Source organism: Quercus robur, chromosome 8 (assembly GCF_932294415.1).
Source record: "Quercus robur chromosome 8, dhQueRobu3.1, whole genome shotgun sequence".
Lineage (NCBI taxonomy): Eukaryota > Viridiplantae > Streptophyta > Magnoliopsida > Fagales > Fagaceae > Quercus > Quercus robur.
Window position 1 is genome coordinate 23,686,343 of NC_065541.1, and position 20,495 is coordinate 23,706,837.

Sequence of the window (20,495 nt, forward strand, 5' to 3'; positions counted from 1 at the left end):
CTTATTAAATAAGACAGATTCATTAAATTAAATGCATATTTTCATTAACTTTTGAAAATAAAAAACTGAAAACAGTCTTTTACATATTTTAAGTTTCCTTTACAAATTGAGTTTTGAGAACGATTTTTGTTTTCTGTCCATTTTAGGTTACCAAATAAGTTTTTTAGTCTCAAAAATAGAAAATTGTATTTGGAAACAAAAAATAAGGGGAAAAAACAGTTACCAAACACACCCTTAGCATCTTCCATTAAAATTAGCACTCAAAATACTAACAAAGTTAAACAACCAATATCATCCAACTCGTAATATATTGAGAATTTATAAGTCTGAATATACCAATTCTTATATTAGCACAATGGTACATCAATTTATAGTTTCTTCTCCAAATGTTATACCCAAGACAAATTTAAGGCCAGAATATACTAGATAAAATTAGTGAATAAAGCCCCTATCATTTTGTTAAATAAATTAAAGTGGAGAAATCATAAAACAAAATTTAAATAGATATAAAAGAAAATTTGAAGAAAAATTTTGTACCTATCATGATTTTATAGCCATTTTTGCTTAGATTAAATTAAAAAAAAAAAAAAAACCTCTTTGTTAAGAATGATGGCACAAACTATACGACTGCCATCATTATATATAGTCTTTATAATGCTAAGAAACCTAATGACATGAGGCTAATTTTTAGCAATAATGGAGATATTTTTAAAACTTCTGGGGGGCGATGGCCCTCACAATTGTACATAGTTCTGCACCTGTCACTAGATCCGTGAAGCTTATCCTAGAAAGTACGGGTGTGGCTCCAGGGTTGCCGCACTCGCACCTGACGCGGTGTGCGATGCCGCTGACAGCGTGTCCGTGTCGCTTTTTTTTTTTTTTTTTTTTTTTTGGATTTGCACCAATTGGGGCTGATTCTCGCTAAACCGGGCCGATTCCGGCAAAAATGGGTGTCGAAATGGCCGATATGGCCCAATTTTGACTGAAATAGGCCGCCACCATGTTGCCGGCGTCCATTCTTCTGCCTCATGTGGCCTTCTGAGAGAAGAAAAAATTGAAAAGTCAAAAAGATAGAAAATGTTGAAACTTGTGAAAATAGTAAAAATATAGGTTTTGATTCTTTGATTTTATCACCTTTACCCATCAGTTTTTATTATTCTTCAATACTTTGATTTTATCACCTCATTGCTTTTTTTTTTTAAAGGAAAATAATTTATATTATAAATATGTTATTGGGCCAAAATTAGGGTTGTGTAAACATTATAATAATATATATAAATATGCTTTTAAATTTATTAATATATGTTTACCATTACTCTTAAATTGGTATATGTTTACCATTATATAAAAAGATAAGCTTAGCAATATATAGAAAATATAAATAAAAATATTTTTAACAATTTTTTAATCACCACAGTTTGCTGCACCCGCACCCTACTTTTTAAAAAATTGCCAACTCCCGCACTTGAATCCGAATCCACACCCGTGCACCAAATTCAACAAAGATCTATTAAATTCTACGGGATCTCTATCAAATATGGTGAAATATTTGCCAGACCACATGCTAAAACTTGTCACTACAAAATGCATGTGCAACATAATGTGTATCATTGGTCATTTATTAGGGGTCTGTTTAGATACCGTTTATTGCTGAAAACTAAAAACTAAAAACACTATAGCAAAATAAATTTTAAATATATTAATAGTGCTGTAAGACCCAGTTTTAAGGTAAAATTTGCTAAAATCTGTACTTGCGAGTCCCATGAATAGTGCATGAGATCCATAGAAAAAAAGCAGGCATGCTGGGTTTTCCTTTTCAGTGCTATCCAAACCCAGCCTAGTTCACCCAAGCAGGCCATGTTGTTCATCTCTTTTCCGCAGCTTGTCATTCAATTAAACCAAAACTGGGTTTTCTCTATTATCTTTCTCGGGGAGGCTTAGTTTAGCCCATTTGGTTCGCAGTGTAATTAAAAAGAGGGCAACAGCTTGGCTGGAGAGGCCACAGATCAAGCCAATCCACAAACCCTGTATAACATAATGCACACAAAGGAAACATTACAAAAATTTTGTAGTTGATTGTTTCTCAAATTTGTGAATAAGAAAAATAAAATTTTGTACGTCTATGCAGACATGTTTAACTGATGTGTAGATACTTTGTTCATAGTATCATGATATAAGCTCACCTTAGCTTGCAGATTCGTCTTAAATCCAAGGCCGCATGCAATTGGTAAACCAATGATATAGAAGGTCGCCAAGTTAACATAAACAGCCAAGTGCTGCCAACCATATCCTCTGGCCACCCCTGCAGTGTCAAAACCATTAGCCTTGAAACTGAAAATGTAAATTTGTAATGATGAGGTAGATAGAGCGTATTGTAGAAAATTGTATGATTCAGACCTGAAATGACAGCTTGCACTGAATCAATGAATATTGAAATTGCAAGCAGAGGAGTCATTGAAGCAAATTCCTTAATGATTTCAGAGCTATCACTGAAGAAACTAGCCCATATATTGTGACCAAATGCAATAGCCAAAACAAGTGTGACCCCAACAAGGAGAGAGAGCTTTAGACTCACACCTATGGCATTCTTTGCCCGGTTGGGATGGCCTGCTCCCAACTCATTTGACACTCTTGTGCTGTCACAATAAGTTAAATTTTTTCAATATTTGGAACATACCAGAGAAAAGACAATGTTTTCCTCTAAACTAGTTTGAAGAATCTCTTCCAACAAATTATGTGGCTTTTAGAGACCATCCACATATACTTAATCGCAGGCCTTGTTAAGTCTTCTTAACAAGTCACATTACTATTAAAAAATTCATGTGATTAAAAGTACATGTTGATGGTTATTTCAATCATGGCATAAATAGTGGGTTGGAGGAATTTTCTTTTTTTAAGTTTTGTCAACGGAAAAGGAAATGCAGAGCTTAAAAAGAATAAGACAACTTAAAACGAAGGTATTATACAGACTAACCTTGCAGCAGCACTGAGACCATATGAGAGCATGAAAGCGATAGCTTCTGTATTCACGCTGAAGTTTTAATCCAAAAAAGAATTATTAAAGCAAAAAATCAAGTCTGTAACTGATACAGCTAGGGAAAATGACCGTGAAGCTTACCACATAGCAATCAATGAAGTGGTTGTTTCTGAGTTTTGCAACAATCCCGCTAAGAGAACCAGAATCTCGAAAGCCCAGTACTCCAAACTGACAAAATTTTCTAATTAGAGGACTTGTGAAAGTTATAAGGTCATGACTGTGCTTATGATACCATGTCTTAGGGCTCAACTTATGTACTGGGGTAATTTTGGTCATAATGCTAATTTCAGTATGGACCGGGTTCTTTTAGCCTGTTTAATTTGAGATCAGTTTGGAATTTCATTTGGCCATGGTATATAACTAATGTAAAGAAAAATTTCTGAAATTCAGAACACTTCATCAATCATTGGTGAGTGTTTAGTTCGTATTTTCTATCTTAACAAGACTGCCTCAGATTTTGTCATTCTAAAATATATTCTCATATCAAAATAAGCTATGTCACAGTTTTTTTTTTTTTTTTAAATTATAATTATTAAAGATAAAGCATAATCATTAAGAATAGCAGACACAATAGAATTAAAAGCACACTTACCATATGTAAAAAATGTACTCCCCCTAGATCGAGGGTTTTACATGGAGTCGCCACTTATTTAATTTAAAAAGGAAAAACAAGAAAACCTTTAATGAAAAATACTTCTGTTGTATTAATGTATATGACAATTTACATCAAATTTTGTAACAAAAATTTACAATGCTTTTTGTCCTAGGTACAATCTAAGAAAAGTAAATTACATTGCTTTATTTCCTAGTTACATTCTAAAAAGGGTAAAATTGTATATACAAAAAAATTGTCTAGAACCCTTGATCTTGGTTCGGAGGCTAATTTACGAGATGGGAAGGGATTAAGCACCCATCTCGCCCGGTAAAACCGGTCTCCTAGGTTAAGGTGGCCAATGTCATGTCATGTCAAACAAATTCAAAGAATATGTCATATAAACATGTGATTTGCAGGAATTGTAAATAAATATGTGTTAGGGGAATTTGACATAAAGAGAAACAAAAAAAATAAAAAATAAAAAAATAAAACTTGTTAGATAATAATTTTAAAAAAATGAAGGTAATGGCATGTTCATCCAAGAGATCAATATAAATAAAGAATTCCTAGCCTAGACATGTTCATCTAAGCATGTGAAGGAAAAACAAAATTATCATGTTATTTGTCATCAACATAATTGCAAAGAGAAACAAATAAAAATAAAACCTTTAAGCATATTTGATCATCCAAGCAATTATGAAGAGAAGTAAAGGAAAAACCCTAGACATGTTTATCTAGACAAAATCAAAATACTTTGACATGTTTGTTCAAGCATTTAAAAAAATTAAAACAACTACCTAGACATGTTCATCTAAGTATTAAAGAGAAAGTTGTGTCTTAGCCTAGAAGTGCTCATCTAAGCATTCAAAAGAAAATTGTGTATTAGCCTAGAAGTGTTCATCTAAGCATTCAAGAGAAAATTGTGTATCACCTAGAAATGTTCATCTAAGCATGTAAGAGAAAATCAATAAGACATATAGGCATGTTCATCCAAGCATAGCATAAAAGAAGTGAATAATGATTTGTAAGCATTTATTCTAGCATGTATAAAGAATTAAAAAAACACAATTAACTACTTACAAGCATAAATTAAAAGGGGGGAAGTGATCACTTAAAGGGCTAGGGAGAAAGCAAGGAATTACTAAACTACAACCAAAGTAAGAACAATGGTTGCTTAACAGCTTTTCTTTTCTGCTTTCTCACTAGCTCTCTAGAGGGAATTCGGGGTCCAGAGAATGGAAGAGGTCTTCTCTATTTATAGGGGAAGGGATGGCTTAGCTTTAAAGCTAATTTATTAGCTTTCTTCTGAAGCTAAGGGAGGAGATAACCCGTTTAAATGAGCTGGGACGGATTTGGTGTTGATCCCCATTCAAATTTTGAAATGATGCTGCACCTGCTTCGTATTTTGGCTCTAATTTTCCGCTCAAAATTCCAATTGATTCAAGATGGGTGTTTTTTGAAAGGAAATTCAATTATCTAAAACTTTTTCAGAAATAGATAAAGCCAAATTTCAACGTTATCCATGCCAAAAATGTGTTTCAAATTGCTGTTGAAAATAGTAACGTCTTTTGAGCATTTTTGAATTTTTTCATAGGCTGTATCTGTTTCTTTACCCAATTTATTTTTCAAAAATCTTTCTTCTGAAGCAAAGGGAAAGGATAAGTCTATTAGATAGGCTTGACCAGATTTGATGTTGAACTCATTTGAAATTTTGAGAGAAAATTGAAGATAATGCTGAGTTTGTGTTATCTTCTGCACCTGTTTCGTATTTTGGTCATAACTTTCTGCTCAAAATTCCAATTGATTCGGGATTGAATTTTTTTGGAAGGAAATTTAATTCTCTACAACTTTTATAGAAATAGAGAAATCCAAATTTCAACTTTTTTCTGACCAAAAATGCGATTCAAGTTACTGCTGAAGATAATGACGTTTTTTGAGCATTTTTTTCTTTTTCTTTTTTTTTTTGAATTTTTCATAGATCATATCTCTGGAATTTTTTTTAAAAAGAGCAGATAAGATGCCATAAAAAAAACATTTTTTATTATTTTCTTAAAAAAAATGAAATAAAATGAAATCCAATCAAAAATCACATTTGATTAATTTTAAATTAATTCTTGTGAGAACCAATCAAAATTAAGTGTTTAGAATAGGACGCGATCAGGCCCATCGTGTAGGCAAGCCATGATCATTGAAAATTGTTTGTATGATAACTTTTGATCAGGTGGTCCGATCAAAACCCATGACATACCATTATGATTGTTAGAACATCAAGATTTGTTTTGTATCACAAATCTGAAGATCTACCAGTTGGTTAAATGCAAGTTGTAAAATGGGGTGTCTACAGAATGCCCCTCATTGACAGAGCTTGAAAAGCGAATGTCAATGTAAAAGAAAGACACCAAATTTTGCAACTTGAAATTTAACCAATCACCGATGTGTGATGAAAATTTGTTAAAGTTGTGGAAACTTGTTGGTTTCCAAAAAAATTTTGATCCAAAATGTTTTGGCAATTTTTTCAAAAAAAACTTGTTATTATTTTTTTGAAAATTTTGAACCTGTAAATTATCTTAAAAAACCTTGCCGGGCTTTTTTATTTGAAAAGTCTGTTGGGCTTTCTTGTAATGATCTTGGCAAATTTTCTAAAAACTTGTTTGTTTTTTGAAAATTTTTGAACCCGAAATTTGTTGAGAATCTTGTTGAATTTTCTTTTGAAAATTTTGATATTCTTACCAAAATTTGTAAACAATGTTGGGCATTCTTGGAATGATCTTGTCATGTCTTTTGGAAATTTGATAAAAACCTTGTTGGGTTTTCTTATGAAGATCTTGGCAAATTTTCTAAAAACTTGTCTGTTTTTTGAAAGCTTTTGAACTTGAAACTTGTTGAAAATCTTGTTGAATTTTCTCTTGAAAATTTTGATATTCTTATCAAAATTTGTAAACAATGTTGGGCATTCTTGGAATGATCTTGTCATGTCTTTTGGAAATTTGATAAAAACCTTGTTGGGTTTTCTTATGAAGATCTTGGCAAATTTTCTAAAAACTTGTCTGTTTTTTGAAAATTTTTGAACTTGAAACTTGTTGAAAATCTTGTTTAATTTTCTCTTGAAAATTTTGATATTCTTATCAAAATTTGTATTTGTGAATACATGTTGGGCATTCTTGGAATGATCTTGTCATGTCTTTTGGAAATTTGATAAAAACCTTGTTGGATTTTTGTGAAAACTGTGTAACATTGTCAAGCATTCTTTTTCTGAGAGATGTTTGAAGATCTTGCAGGATTTTCCTCAACATTTGAAAATGATGCTAAAACTTTCTGAAAATCTTGTTTGATTTTTCGAGAAAGTCATGAAAACCTTGTTTTGAAAAATTGTTGACAAACCTTGTTGGGTTTTTTTTGAAAATTTTGTTCACAAACCTTGTCTGGTTTTTGAGATAGATGCTAAAATTTTCTGAAAATCTTGTTTGAATTTTTAAGAAAGTCATGAAAACCTTGTTTTGAAAATTGTTTTGACAAACCTTGTTGGGTTTTTTGAAGATTTTGTTCACAAACCTTGTCAAGTTTTGAGAATTTTATTTTTTGAAAATTTGTTAAATAAAGTATGAAAACCTTGATGGGATTTGTTGAAAATTTGTAAGAATTTTGAAAAACTTTCAGGTTTCCTTGAAAAAAAGTTATGAATTTTCTGAAAATCTAATTGGATTTTTTTTTTTTTGAAAACTTTTTTGTGACTTTCAAGAAAAAAAACTTTGTCAAACCCTAGAGCTTGAGATGTTGGACAATGAATGCAAGAGACTCCTTAGTCGAGCCTTGTGTGATGTGGGAGACTTCTTAGTTGATCCATGTGAGATGTGAGACTCCTCAGCTGATTTGGTGATCTGGACTTGAAGTTGTTATTGAATGCTGAGAGATTTTTGCTTAATTCCTGCAAAGATGAAAATTTTCCTTTATCAAGCTTGTTAGAAACAAGTTAATTTGAACCAATGCCCCTAGTATAAACATGCTTGCATAGAAAAATAGATGAAAAGCTTGCAGATGAAAACTAATGGGCCAATGCCCCTAGTTTAAAGCTATTTGCAAACAACTTTGGGTCATTGTCTTGATTTGGTGCCTATTGTTTACAGAGCCTTTAACAGGTTGCCTACGAACTTTTCTTCAGGAGGACCAAGTTAGACATAGTTCAAGTCTGTAGGGAAGATATCTAGTCCATCCAAAAGATGATCATGGATTCCAACCAAACCTTGCATTGCATTTTCAAAATGGACTTGATAATGTAAAATTTTTTTTTTTTTGAAAGAAATTGATTTTCTTCTTGAAAAACCATTTGGTGAATAGTGGTGCCTATTGAGAAAATTCTTTTTCTTTCCCAAATGACCATGAGATAATCCTTTCAACGACTATTTTAGCATATCATACTGTTTAGGAGTCAAGTCAATCTTTTTGACTAAAAAGGAACAAAGTCATTGAATGCATGTAATCAAATTTGCTTCTTCTTTTTAAACACTATTGGATTAGGTCTTCAAGGACAATCAAAGAAATGAAATGTAGAGATGTTTGAGAGTCATGTGATTTTTTTTTTTTTTTTTTTTTTGAGTGCTTCAAGTTTGGGAGACACTTTTTTTTTTTTTTTTTTTTTTTTTTTTGGGATAGAAACAAAGAGGAGTGCCCCAAATTTGGGAGTCACATTTGTTGGAAACAAACAAAAAGGGAGTGCCCTCAATTAGAGAATTCTTTCAAGTCATTTGAGAATTTAAGGAACTGTATCATGGAGATTACTTGCCAGTGGGGCTTGATAACCTCAAGCATTTTTCCTTTTTAATCCAAGAGAAAATATTGCCAGAGTTAAGGGTGTGCCTATGACTAGCAAAACTTCAAGGAGGGCTTTATGCATGGGTTGTAATGTAGGCTAGGTTCAGGTTATGAAAGAAATGGTATAAAAAGGCTCAAAATCCCCTATAGATATTCCCCTCAAGTGTGCAATACTGAAAAGTTAGGCATTAGAAGGATTTTCTTGTTTCTCCCTTTCTTGACATTGTGCTAATATTCTCATCATTCTTGTCATCTACTCACTGGTCATCATGGATCATTTGTATCAATGTTATATCATGCTTGTTTGCCTTGTATTCTTCTTAGGCAACTCTTTTTTGAGCTTTCAAATTTTCTTCTTTGATTTGAATTTGTGCTAAGGTCTTTGTTGTGATTGAATTTTTCTGCCTTTCTCTTCATTGATTTATTGTATGAATGTGCTTTCATGCTTGTTTTTCAAATCTCTAGAATTTCATCTTGACAAATCTTTCCTCTTCTTTTGGAACTTGTGACTAGGCCGCCTTTTCAGTTTTCGACCTTCTTTGTTCTGCTTTTTTCTCTTCTTTTGAAACCTATGACAAGGTCGCCTTTTCTTTTTCTCTTCTTTTGGCAATTGTGACTAGGCTGCCTCTTCGATTTTCGACCAATTGGACTTCTTTTGTCCTCTTTCTTTGATAGCAAATGAATGAATGATTTTTTTTTTTATATGACCGTGTTTGAAAAAGCTGCCTATGTACCTCTTTTAAAAGAAGGATCAAGTCATCCATAGTTCAAAATAATTTTTTTGTGCCTTAATTTTTGCCTAGACTGCCCTTTCGGGTTTTCAATCTAGCAGGCTCTCTCACACTCGATTTTTTTTCTTTCCTTTTACGTAGACTGCCCTTTTAGGTTTTCAATCTACCATTGTTTTTTTTTTTTATCCCTAATTTTTGCCTAGACTGTCCTTTTAGGTTTTCAATCTAGCAGGATTTTTTTTTTTTTTTTTTTTTTTTTTTTTTTTTTTTTTTTTTTTGCTTCATGCTTTCTGACTTGATGAGCTCTCATCTCTTTCCGTATGATGGAATCTCTTAGCTTTCAACTTAATGAAGTCTTGTCTTCTCATCTTGATGGAGTATTATCATCTGCATTCTCAAATGTGATCTTCATTTTTTCTTCTAATCTTGATGGACTCTGCTTTTCTTGATGTCTTCATTGAAGCTATGAGATTGTCCTCCTTAGCATAAAATTTGAGTATGCACACTCGAATTTTCCCACCCTAGGTTTAGGTTGTTATGGGTTCATGAAAAAAAGGCTAACTGTTTAATAGCTCAAATGGGCTAGCAATGGATGATATTTGTAATGGGTGTCAAGGAATAATGTGGCTAAACCAAAGATGGCCTCCTATCCCTAGTAAGGCTTGTTTATAGGCACGGTAACTCAAACTCTTTTAGTAACTTCCTCTTGGAATAAAAATTATGAATGCTTCAATATTGTGACACAAAAAAATGTTCTAAGATTTGGATTGAGTGTACATTGTTTGAGAATTTCTGATCAGTGGAATCTTTTTTTTTTTTTGATTTCCTAATAACTGGATTTTCTTTGATTGCCTTTAGGACCTTCTCTTCTTATGTTCTAAGTGATTTAGCAAAGATCCTTACATGAATCAAATGAAATTAATTCTCTCTTTGTGCACATTGATTGGTTGGCCCATTAAGCATTATGATTTGTAAAGGCTTTGCCAAAGGAATTCTCATGTAGTACTTGAGGAAAATAACATTTGAAAATTTTGACCTCTCACACTCTTTCCAAGCGGATTGGGCTTTGATGAGAAGGTTAAGCCTTACATCATTTTTGAAAATCCACTAAAGGGCCCAATGCCCCTGGTTGGAAGTGTTTTTTTTTTTTTTTTTTTTGAAAGTTTTCCTTGATTTTATTTTATTATTTTTTTCTTTTTGAAGAAAAGCATTTTTGTAATTTTTGAAGGATTATCATGAACAAGTCCATTTTGACAGAAATTGTAGGCCTCAAGGAAACCATTTTCAATTGGGCTTTGAAAGGAGTCAGAAATGTCACTAAAGATCCCAATGCCCCTAGTCCAAAGTTTTCTTTAATTTTTTTTTTTTTTTTGAGTTTTTGAATTTTTTTTTTAAATTTTTGTATCAAACACAGCATGAATAACAAAATGCATCAAACAAGAAATGAAATTAAAAAATGGAAACAAGTAAGGAACAGACAAAGCTTGTAATAAAAAAAATTCTTGAAAAACCCATTATGGCTTGGCAACTCATGAAGTAGAGTTGGATTGATTGGTAGATGTTGGTGCAGCAATGACTTGTTGGTCCATGAGATCTTGGAAAATCCCACCGTTATTGATGGCATCTTCAATTTGGGTTCCAGCAACAATTAGGGTCTTGAAGTTAGGAAAGTATTGAGCAAATAGATACTTGTTGTAGGTCGGGAGGAGATTCTTCATAATCATGTTCAATTGTTCTTCCTCATTGGGCCTAACGGTCATCTGGGCTGCTTTTGTCCTCCACCTTGTGATGAATGCATGAAAAGATTCACTGGAATCTTGCTTGGTTGTCTCAAGGTCTCGCCAAGTGATGTCCACCTCAGTATTGTACTTGTATTGCTTGTAAAATTCATGGCACATATCTTCCCAAGTCCAAGTTCGAGAATCCTCCAAATTTAGGAACCAACGTAGGGCAGCTCCAGTGAGTGTATTTTGAAACATTTGGGCCAGTAACTCTTCATCAGCTCCCAAGGGTTGCAATGCTCTTATGTACATTTTCAGATGGGCTTTAGGGCAGCTCATGCCATCAAACTTGTCCAATGTTGGCATCTTAAACTTTGGTGGGGCCCTTGCTTGAGGAAAGAGCGAAAGTGAATGCAGATCCATAGCTTCTTCGACCCTTCTAGATCTCATTAGGAGCTTTTCCATTTGGTCCATTCATTCAACCATCTTCTTCTCATTTTCAGTCAACACCAAGCCATGGCTTTCTTTAGAATTTCTGGGTCCATTATCATTTTAGGCCCTAGAGGATTCATGATCATTCTTTTTCCCCATCTGTTGGATCAATGCTTGGATGTCCTTTTGGAGTTGGGCTTGACCAGCTACCATGTTGAGTAAATCTTGAGTGGTGAGATCCGGTTGTTCCCTATGATCATTCATGTGTCGATCTTCTTGGTTGTTGGCCATTTCTTAATTGGAAGCCTTGGTTTTGATGTTTTCTTGGGCCTTGCACTTTAAGATTGGTGGCTTTAATCTTGATGATCTTGAGCTTTTAGATATGCTTTGAACTTGGTGGGCTTGAACCCTGATTGAGATTCTTTGGTCTCAACCAAAATGCATAAGTTAGATTTTTTTTTTTAAGAAATCTTAAACAATTATGATGGGCCTAAGCATTGGACTAAGGCACATCATGGATCAAACAACGGCCAAACACATTCATGGGATGCAATGTATTTTATGGGATTGACCTAAAGATTAGTTCTATGGCTTCTTACATGAAGGTAAAAGGTAGGCTAATAGGTTCCCCAAAAGCTAGGACGTTGTACCTCCCAACTTGTGACGTATGAACGCCGCGTTGGTCCAAACGGTAGAGTTTGTCCTTTACGAAACGCAAGAAAGATCAAGCGAGTCTTAGGCGATGGGGTGGTAGGTTCACCACTGGGTACACGAATCCAGGAGGACCGCGATCCATGGCTACAATTACCGTGGTTTCCGGGCAACATACACAATTCATATACAATTCCAATCATGCAAATGATGTTATGGCAAACAAATATGACATATTATTAAAAGCAATAAACAAACAAATGACATGGTTGGCCACCATAACCTAAAGTAGAGTCTAGCCTTCAACATCCCCAGTGGAGTCGCCACTGTAAAAAATGTACTCCCCCCTAGATCGAGGGTTTTACATGGAGTCGCCACTTATTTAATTTAAAAAGGAAAAACAAGAAAACCTTTAATGAAAAATACTTCTGTTGTATTAATGTATATGACAATTTACATCAAATTTTGTAACAAAAATTTACAATACTTTTTGTCCTAGGTACAATCTAAGAAAAGTAAATTACATTGCTTTATTTCCTAGTTACATTCTAAAAAGGGTAAAATTGTATATACAAAAAAATTGTCTAGAACCCTTGATCTTGGTTCGGAGGCTAATTTACGAGATGGGAAGGGATTAAGCACCCATCTCGCCCGGTAAAACCGGTCTCCTAGGTTAAGGTGGCCAATGTCATGTCATGTCAAACAAATTCAAAGAATATGTCATATAAACATGTGATTTGCAGGAATTGTAAATAAATATGTGTTAGGGGAATTTGACATAAAGAGAAACAAAAAAAATAAAAAATAAAAAAATAAAACTTGTTAGATAATAATTTTAAAAAAATGAAGGTAATGGCATGTTCATCCAAGAGATCAATATAAATAAAGAATTCCTAGCCTAGACATGTTCATCTAAGCATGTGAAGGAAAAACAAAATTATCATGTTATTTGTCATCAACATAATTGCAAAGAGAAACAAATAAAAATAAAACCTTTAAGCATATTTGATCATCCAAGCAATTATGAAGAGAAGTAAAGGAAAAACCCTAGACATGTTTATCTAGACAAAATCAAAATACTTTGACATGTTTGTTCAAGCATTTAAAAAAATTAAAACAACTACCTAGACATGTTCATCTAAGTATTAAAGAGAAAGTTGTGTCTTAGCCTAGAAGTGCTCATCTAAGCATTCAAAAGAAAATTGTGTATTAGCCTAGAAGTGTTCATCTAAGCATTCAAGAGAAAATTGTGTATCACCTAGAAATGTTCATCTAAGCATGTAAGAGAAAATCAATAAGACATATAGGCATGTTCATCCAAGCATAGCATAAAAGAAGTGAATAATGATTTGTAAGCATTTATTCTAGCATGTATAAAGAATTAAAAAAACACAATTAACTACTTACAAGCATAAATTAAAAGGGGGGAAGTGATCACTTAAAGGGCTAGGGAGAAAGCAAGGAATTACTAAACTACAACCAAAGTAAGAACAATGGTTGCTTAACAGCTTTTCTTTTCTGCTTTCTCACTAGCTCTCTAGAGGGAATTCGGGGTCCAGAGAATGGAAGAGGTCTTCTCTATTTATAGGGGAAGGGATGGCTTAGCTTTAAAGCTAATTTATTAGCTTTCTTCTGAAGCTAAGGGAGGAGATAACCCGTTTAAATGAGCTGGGACGGATTTGGTGTTGATCCCCATTCAAATTTTGAAATGATGCTGCACCTGCTTCGTATTTTGGCTCTAATTTTCCGCTCAAAATTCCAATTGATTCAAGATGGGTGTTTTTTGAAAGGAAATTCAATTATCTAAAACTTTTTCAGAAATAGATAAAGCCAAATTTCAACGTTATCCATGCCAAAAATGTGTTTCAAATTGCTGTTGAAAATAGTAACGTCTTTTGAGCATTTTTGAATTTTTTCATAGGCTGTATCTGTTTCTTTACCCAATTTATTTTTCAAAAATCTTTCTTCTGAAGCAAAGGGAAAGGATAAGTCTATTAGATAGGCTTGACCAGATTTGATGTTGAACTCATTTGAAATTTTGAGAGAAAATTGAAGATAATGCTGAGTTTGTGTTATCTTCTGCACCTGTTTCGTATTTTGGTCATAACTTTCTGCTCAAAATTCCAATTGATTCGGGATTGAATTTTTTTGGAAGGAAATTTAATTCTCTACAACTTTTATAGAAATAGAGAAATCCAAATTTCAACTTTTTTCTGACCAAAAATGCGATTCAAGTTACTGCTGAAGATAATGACGTTTTTTGAGCATTTTTTTCTTTTTCTTTTTTTTTTTGAATTTTTCATAGATCATATCTCTGGAATTTTTTTTAAAAAGAGCAGATAAGATGCCATAAAAAAAACATTTTTTATTATTTTCTTAAAAAAAATGAAATAAAATGAAATCCAATCAAAAATCACATTTGATTAATTTTAAATTAATTCTTGTGAGAACCAATCAAAATTAAGTGTTTAGAATAGGACGCGATCAGGCCCATCGTGTAGGCAAGCCATGATCATTGAAAATTGTTTGTATGATAACTTTTGATCAGGTGGTCCGATCAAAACCCATGACATACCATTATGATTGTTAGAACATCAAGATTTGTTTTGTATCACAAATCTGAAGATCTACCAGTTGGTTAAATGCAAGTTGTAAAATGGGGTGTCTACACCATACCATTGCTGCAGAGAGAAGGGCTAGTTTCAAGCTTGGAAGAATGTATTGGAATGATTCCAATGAAAATCCCCCCCATGTATGCTCAAATTTCTTTGTACAAGTCACATACATGGCCAACATAAGGACTGATAGCCATAATGAAACTGAAGCTGCCAATGGAGCTCCCACAAAACTGAGAGATGTCCAGTGTACTAAAGCATATGCAATGCCAGAATGAATAACCAAAGGTAAACCTGTGAATATGACCAGGGGCCACAAAATAGATTGTGTCTGAATAAACCTCAAGATGTTTTGCACGAAGCCATATGCAAATAATCCAGGAATGAGAAACCTTATATAGTGAGCGGCCGTCTTAGCAATCTCAGTTTCTTGATGAAGTAAGATTAGTATAGGCTCTGTATAGAACCATATAATGGCTATGATGATAGAGAAGAGGAAGGATATGATACAAGAAGCTTGTAGATAAATCCCCAACAGTCTGTATACTTTTGCTCCAAATCCTTGCCCGCAAAGTGTCTCAAGTGATCCACTTAACCCAATCTAGAATGAAAAAACAAATAATTATAATGTAAGAGTCAACTATGGAGTATCATTGAATAGTTAGCCTTCAGTTGAAACCACAGTTCGGTTCGGTTTCGTTTCGGGTGGACAGCGTCAGTTTCGGTCGAAACCGATGGAGCAGCAATACGTCTTAACCATGAACCAGAATAACAAGTATGGCAGTGAATTTCTATCAAAATCTTCTCGGGCATTCCAGCAGGGATTCTAACAAGTATATTTACTCCTAAATACTCTATAGCTTTAAATGGTGGTTTATTTGGATATTTTGAAGTGAAAAAGAGGTTGAGGCAAAAGGATATTTTGTCCCCCTACCTCTTTGTACTGATTATAACGGTTTTCACAAGTTTCATATTGCAAAAAAGAGCAGGATGGAATGGTTTCATGTACCATCCTAAAAGTAACAAAAGTGAATCTGTTTCACCTATGTTTTGTTGATGACCAGTTGATTTTTTATGCTGCTAACAAAGATTCTATTGAGGCTAATAATCAGTTTTTAGTAGAGTTCAAGGCACTGTTTGGTTTGACAACTAATGTGGGTAAGTTTGAGGTCTCTTTCTCAGAGGTGTCAGCTGAAGTTAAAGACTTGAGAGTGCCCTTGGATTCTTTGTACCCTTTGGATCATCATCCCATACTCTCTGTTTGATTTTAGCTGTTAGTCTATCCCTCTTTTGTGTTAGTATTTGCTAGTGCCTAGTGGGTCAGCTTTGGCAGCAGGTATAGTTTTGTTTCCTTGTGTGTTTTCTTTTTGTCTGCTCATGCAACTGTACCACAGTGCTTTGATCATGAAATATTTTCATTGTTCATTAAAATAAGGATTTTACTAATGTGTGCCTTAAGGGTACACATTAATTTTTATTTTTGGAAAAAAATTTCTCAATAATTGAAAAAGTAATGACAGCTTTTTCAATTCCCAAAAAAATATTTTCAAAAATAGAAAATTTAATGTATGCTCTAAGGGCACACATTAACCGGATCCTTAAAATAAATCTAAAAGTAAGAATTGTGTCACTTCAATGGTATGTACGATTACCCTCATTTGGTCTTAATCATTCTTTTGGTAGACTGAGGAACTGTTTGGTTAGAAGAGTGAAAAAGTAGGAGAATAAAAAAAATTTGATTTTTCCTTGCGTGTGTTTAGTTGTAGAGGTGGAAAAATAAGGTAGAAAAATACAAATGTGGAAAACTCTTTTATTTGATTGAAGAAAAAAAGTAGGAAGATAGAAAATGTAGATTATATAAATTGACTAATATGTGCTTGTTACGTAATATATAAAAAATAGATTTATTTGTACTCATTAAATAATATAAAAATTTACGTTACACATAAGTTTTTATTATTATATATAATATAAATTTTATGGGCAATAAAAATGGTATTATGTGTTAACTTTGCTAGGAAGAAAAACGTGGGCAACAAAGTTTTGAATATAAGTTCAACAAATTATACTAGGCAGAAAAGATCTAGTTAAAATCGTGGGCAACATCATAAAAAACATGGGCAAAATTAATATTGCTAAGCCAAAGATTTTAACTTGAGTTAATACTGGACAGAAAATTAATATTGCTAAGCGAAAAAAAAAAAAGAAAAAAAAAATTAAGTTGAGATTATTACCGATAGAAGGACAAGAAGAAGGAAAAAAAAAAAAAAAAGATGTGCTGATTATTACCGTTGAGGTGTGAATATGCTTGTGAAGAGGAGTTTGAGAAGATTGATGATGAGAGCTGGGAAAGTGGGAATTAGTAGGGTAGGTGAAACTGTAAGAGCAAAAAAGGACCACTTTTGTCTTTCTCTCTTAGGTGTGAAGATGCTTGTGAAGAGGAGTATGGAAAGATTGATGATGAGTGCTGGAAAAGTGGGAATTAGGTAGGGTAGGTGAAACTGTAAGAGTTAAAAAAAGAGGTTATTTTTGTCTTTCTCTCTCAACATGGAAAATGTCTGGTTCCATCTAAAAATTTTCTTTCCCTTTCTTTTTATCAAACAACACACAAACTTAGACTCTGTCATAAACTCAATACTTTTAACACTACATTAGATGTATATTGTTAGAATTATAATTAAATAATTAAATATATATATTTTTAAACTTTTAAGACAATGTGTAATTTATTATATATTATTCGAGGTTGGTATGCAGGACTTAAAAATCAAGAAACATAGCTCCAATCACGTGAACCTTCAGTTTTTTAATCATATTATAGGTCACGTTTATGGCTTTATGCATGCTTTTGCTATTGAATTTTTTTTTATTCTTGGTCATATGTAGAGTGCAGTGGAGTGGTTGCATGGATTGTCAATACGACCTTTCACAATCATCACTGTCATATTCGAAAACAATTACGTGGAAACCACTTTATAAAACAAAACCCAAAAAAAAAAAAAAAAAAAAAAAGAGGCAACAAACAATTCCTTCTGCCCCTTCTGCTCTCTCCCACTGAGTCTTATTCCTCCACAAGAGTATAAGAATTACTTATGATGTAATTAATTCCAAATCCTATGTGTATTTATTGGGGTTTGATACTTATTTGTACCCCAGCCTGGAGACAATATAATATAACACAAGCAACAAGATTGATATATACTGCAAAAAAAATTGTAATACGAAGCTGCTTAATTTAAGATTTTAAGAAAATGAAGAAAAACTAGATAAATAAAAGAAATGAAAGACATGAACATGATAGAAAGAGTTACCATGACAGCGAGGCCTGTGACAACTGCCCATGAGTTTGCAAGAGTTGCACCGGCAAGCTCGAGCTCACCAAGGTGGCCGGCGAACATGACAGATATTAAGGTTATTAAGTAGCAGAAAACATTGGTGAGAATCATTGGTAGGGAAAACAACAATTGGGTCTTGGCCTCTACCACATCCAACACATTCTTACAACACCCTCTATTTGTTTCTTCTTCTTCTTCGTTGTGATGGTGATCGCTAGCCTCAAACAAGGGTGTAGCACTCTCTGAAATTGTGTTTGGTGACATATTTGGTTTTAGAATATTTTTTGTTTTTCTTCTACAACCTCTTCTCCATATAATCTTCTTAAATACATGCCAGTCTTACTAGGATTTTGACATGGTCGTGCGGCCCAATCCAATAAACAAATCACTGATTTTCACAATGAATTAAACATTGAGGGAGACAACAAACTAGGAAAGACAAATAAATTAATTTTCGATACATGATCTGACAGCTGTGCTGATTTTCTTATCTAGAGGAAAATCTAGTGGCGCCACTCGATCCGGAAGTTGTTTTTTTTCTTGTTTTTTAATGAAACGTTGATGCAATGTGAGATTTTTTTTTTTTTTTAAAATGAAAAAATAAATAATTTTCATTTTGTTGACTATGTACCTATCCTTTATTTGGGAGGAAACAATGAAAAAATCTCGAATTAAGGCTTACAGAGATTGATCAAACTTTTGTTTTTATTGAGAAATAATTTAGAAATACTTTAACTGCAAAGATAGGTGTAACTTAATTGACATTTTTTAATATTTCTAACAAAAATCTTCAAGATTCAATTATTCAAATCCCTTTCTCCACGATAACTTAGAAAAAAAAAATCAATGGAGTTGAAAAATTCATGTGGCTACGAGGAAAACCGTTATTAAAAGACATGGGAATAAAGGTATTTTCCGTGATAACTTCAATTATTTCCATCCACTTAATTGTACAATGACTTTGATTAATACCATCCACCTAAAATGAGAGAAAGGGAAAACATCGTTGTAAAAAAAAGTCACATTACCATTGCAATTTGCATGTAAAATGTTTGCATTTGCACAAAAGAGATTTAACACCAATCATATGCATCAATTCTTTGTGGACAATTGGAGGATTTCCTATGGTTTGAACTTTGAACTCGGAAGGCCACAAATCAAGAGTTTAGTTTTGTTTATGACACTTCATTTTTGTGCTTAGGAAATAGAGGTTTTTTTTTTAAAAAAAATCTTCTTTCTCTTGGAAGTTTTTATGCTGTGTTTATATCAGTTTCCGCCCCTTCTATTTTGTGTCAGTATGAAGTAGAATTGCTTGGTATATTATTTTAAATATATTGATTTTAGAATAAGTTTAATTTGTGTTTAAGAAATTGAGAGATGTAATGGAGGAGATTAAGGAATTGGCTTTTGCAATTATATATGGTAATGGTAAAAGATATTGATTGATGGGGCATAAATAAAGGGATTTTTGAATCCTCTGTCACAAATGCAAAAACAAAACTCATTATAGACGAGTGTCACATATTATATTTACACAATTATATATAACCATATTTGTTACTACATGACAAAATTGTCACAAAATTTGTTGTATGCATATGTTCTCTTTACACATGTTATTTTTGTGATTTTATAACTGACTAACTCCATGACAATCCGCTCATTTACACCTACACCATAAATCAACTAAATGATTCCATGGTCTAACCCAAAAATAGGTGGGCCTCTTTAACTCCCATTTGTTTTCCAACGAAAATATATTTCTATAAAATGCAAAGACTCTCACAAAACAAAACCCCACACATCACAATTTATAATTAAAGGCTACAAAGTACAAAGAAGTGGAGCACAAATGGGTTCAACCAAAGTGGTAGCCCTGCTCCTCATTGCCGTGGTTGTGATGTTTGCTGCTTTTGTTGAGCTTGGGGAAGCTTATTATGTGTATGATGTTCAATGCTATAAGGCTTGCTATCCTAAGCGGTGCCCGCCAAACTATGGCTATTCCAGATGCGATATATACTGCAAAGGTTTTTTGTGGTCCTGGCCATTAAGGATGGCTAGAACAACAAGAAGCTATATCGGGGAGTGTCTGAGTTTAACATATATGGAAATGATCAGACACTACTCTTACATCATAATTAAACTACTTATTATGCCTTGTATTTTCTAATCATTGTTGGAGAAATTTTAATTAATACTAAATTTGCCTACTTTCATTACTTTGTAGATGCATACCTGGATTTACATTTTGTGGTTTGAAGACCGAAAAGGTAAAAAAAAAATTACAATTTAAACGTTGGACCAAACTAATGAGGAAAAGAACAACTTAATTCCCTCCCTACTTCACTTTATGGCAATGACACCTTTTTAATGAGGAAAAGAACAAGGTAGTTCACCAACTAGATTTTTTTTTTTCAAAATTACACTCATTTTCAAACAATTTCGTTAGTTAGCATCATTTCCAAACTATTTAGAAAACAAATATCTCGAGTGTCCTAGACTTGACTTCATTATAGCAACTCGAGTATCAAAGGCTCGCTTTCTATGAAAATCAATGTGGAAATTGAGT

The 20,495-nt window shown here is 33.1% G+C and overlaps 1 protein-coding gene across 3 annotated transcripts; it reads right to left on the minus strand.

Annotated features, from left to right (window-relative positions):
• Nucleotides 1-586: 586 nt before the first annotated feature.
• Nucleotides 587-18,308, minus strand: LOC126695037 (protein DETOXIFICATION 18-like). 3 transcript variants are annotated; one of them, XR_007645950.1, is made up of 8 exons: nucleotides 17,903-18,304; nucleotides 14,648-15,192; nucleotides 3,119-3,205; nucleotides 2,975-3,031; nucleotides 2,398-2,636; nucleotides 2,184-2,302; nucleotides 1,752-2,025; nucleotides 587-1,038 (listed from the first exon to the last, which is right to left on the minus strand). XR_007645950.1 is itself a non-coding variant. In XM_050391646.1 (7 exons), exons 1-7 carry the CDS (start codon nucleotides 18,188-18,190, stop codon nucleotides 1,894-1,896), a joined length of 1,287 nt encoding a protein of 428 aa, XP_050247603.1. In that variant the 5' UTR covers nucleotides 18,191-18,308; the 3' UTR covers nucleotides 1,677-1,893. The 3 variants fall into 3 exon arrangements, 2 of the variants coding, with proteins under 2 accessions (XP_050247603.1, XP_050247602.1); XM_050391646.1 differs by lacking the exon at nucleotides 587-1,038 and having other exon boundaries at nucleotides 1,677-2,025; nucleotides 2,578-2,636; nucleotides 17,903-18,308; XM_050391645.1 differs by lacking the exon at nucleotides 587-1,038 and having other exon boundaries at nucleotides 1,677-2,025.
• Between the last annotated feature and the right edge of the window lie 2,187 nt (nucleotides 18,309-20,495).

Excerpts from the sequence above, each read along its gene's own strand:
- LOC126695037 (XM_050391645.1), bottom strand. The coding sequence starts at position 18,190 with ATGTCACCAAACACAATTTCAGAGAGTGCTACACCCTTGTTTGAGGCT. Across the intron at positions 15,193-17,902 it reads TCACAGGCCTCGCTGTCATG|ATTGGGTTAAGTGGATCACT; the intron begins GTAACTCTTTCT and ends TTTTCATTCTAG. Across the intron at positions 3,206-14,647 it reads CTCTCTGCAGCAATGGTATG|TTTGGAGTACTGGGCTTTCG; the intron begins GTGTAGACACCC and ends AAATTTTGTCAG.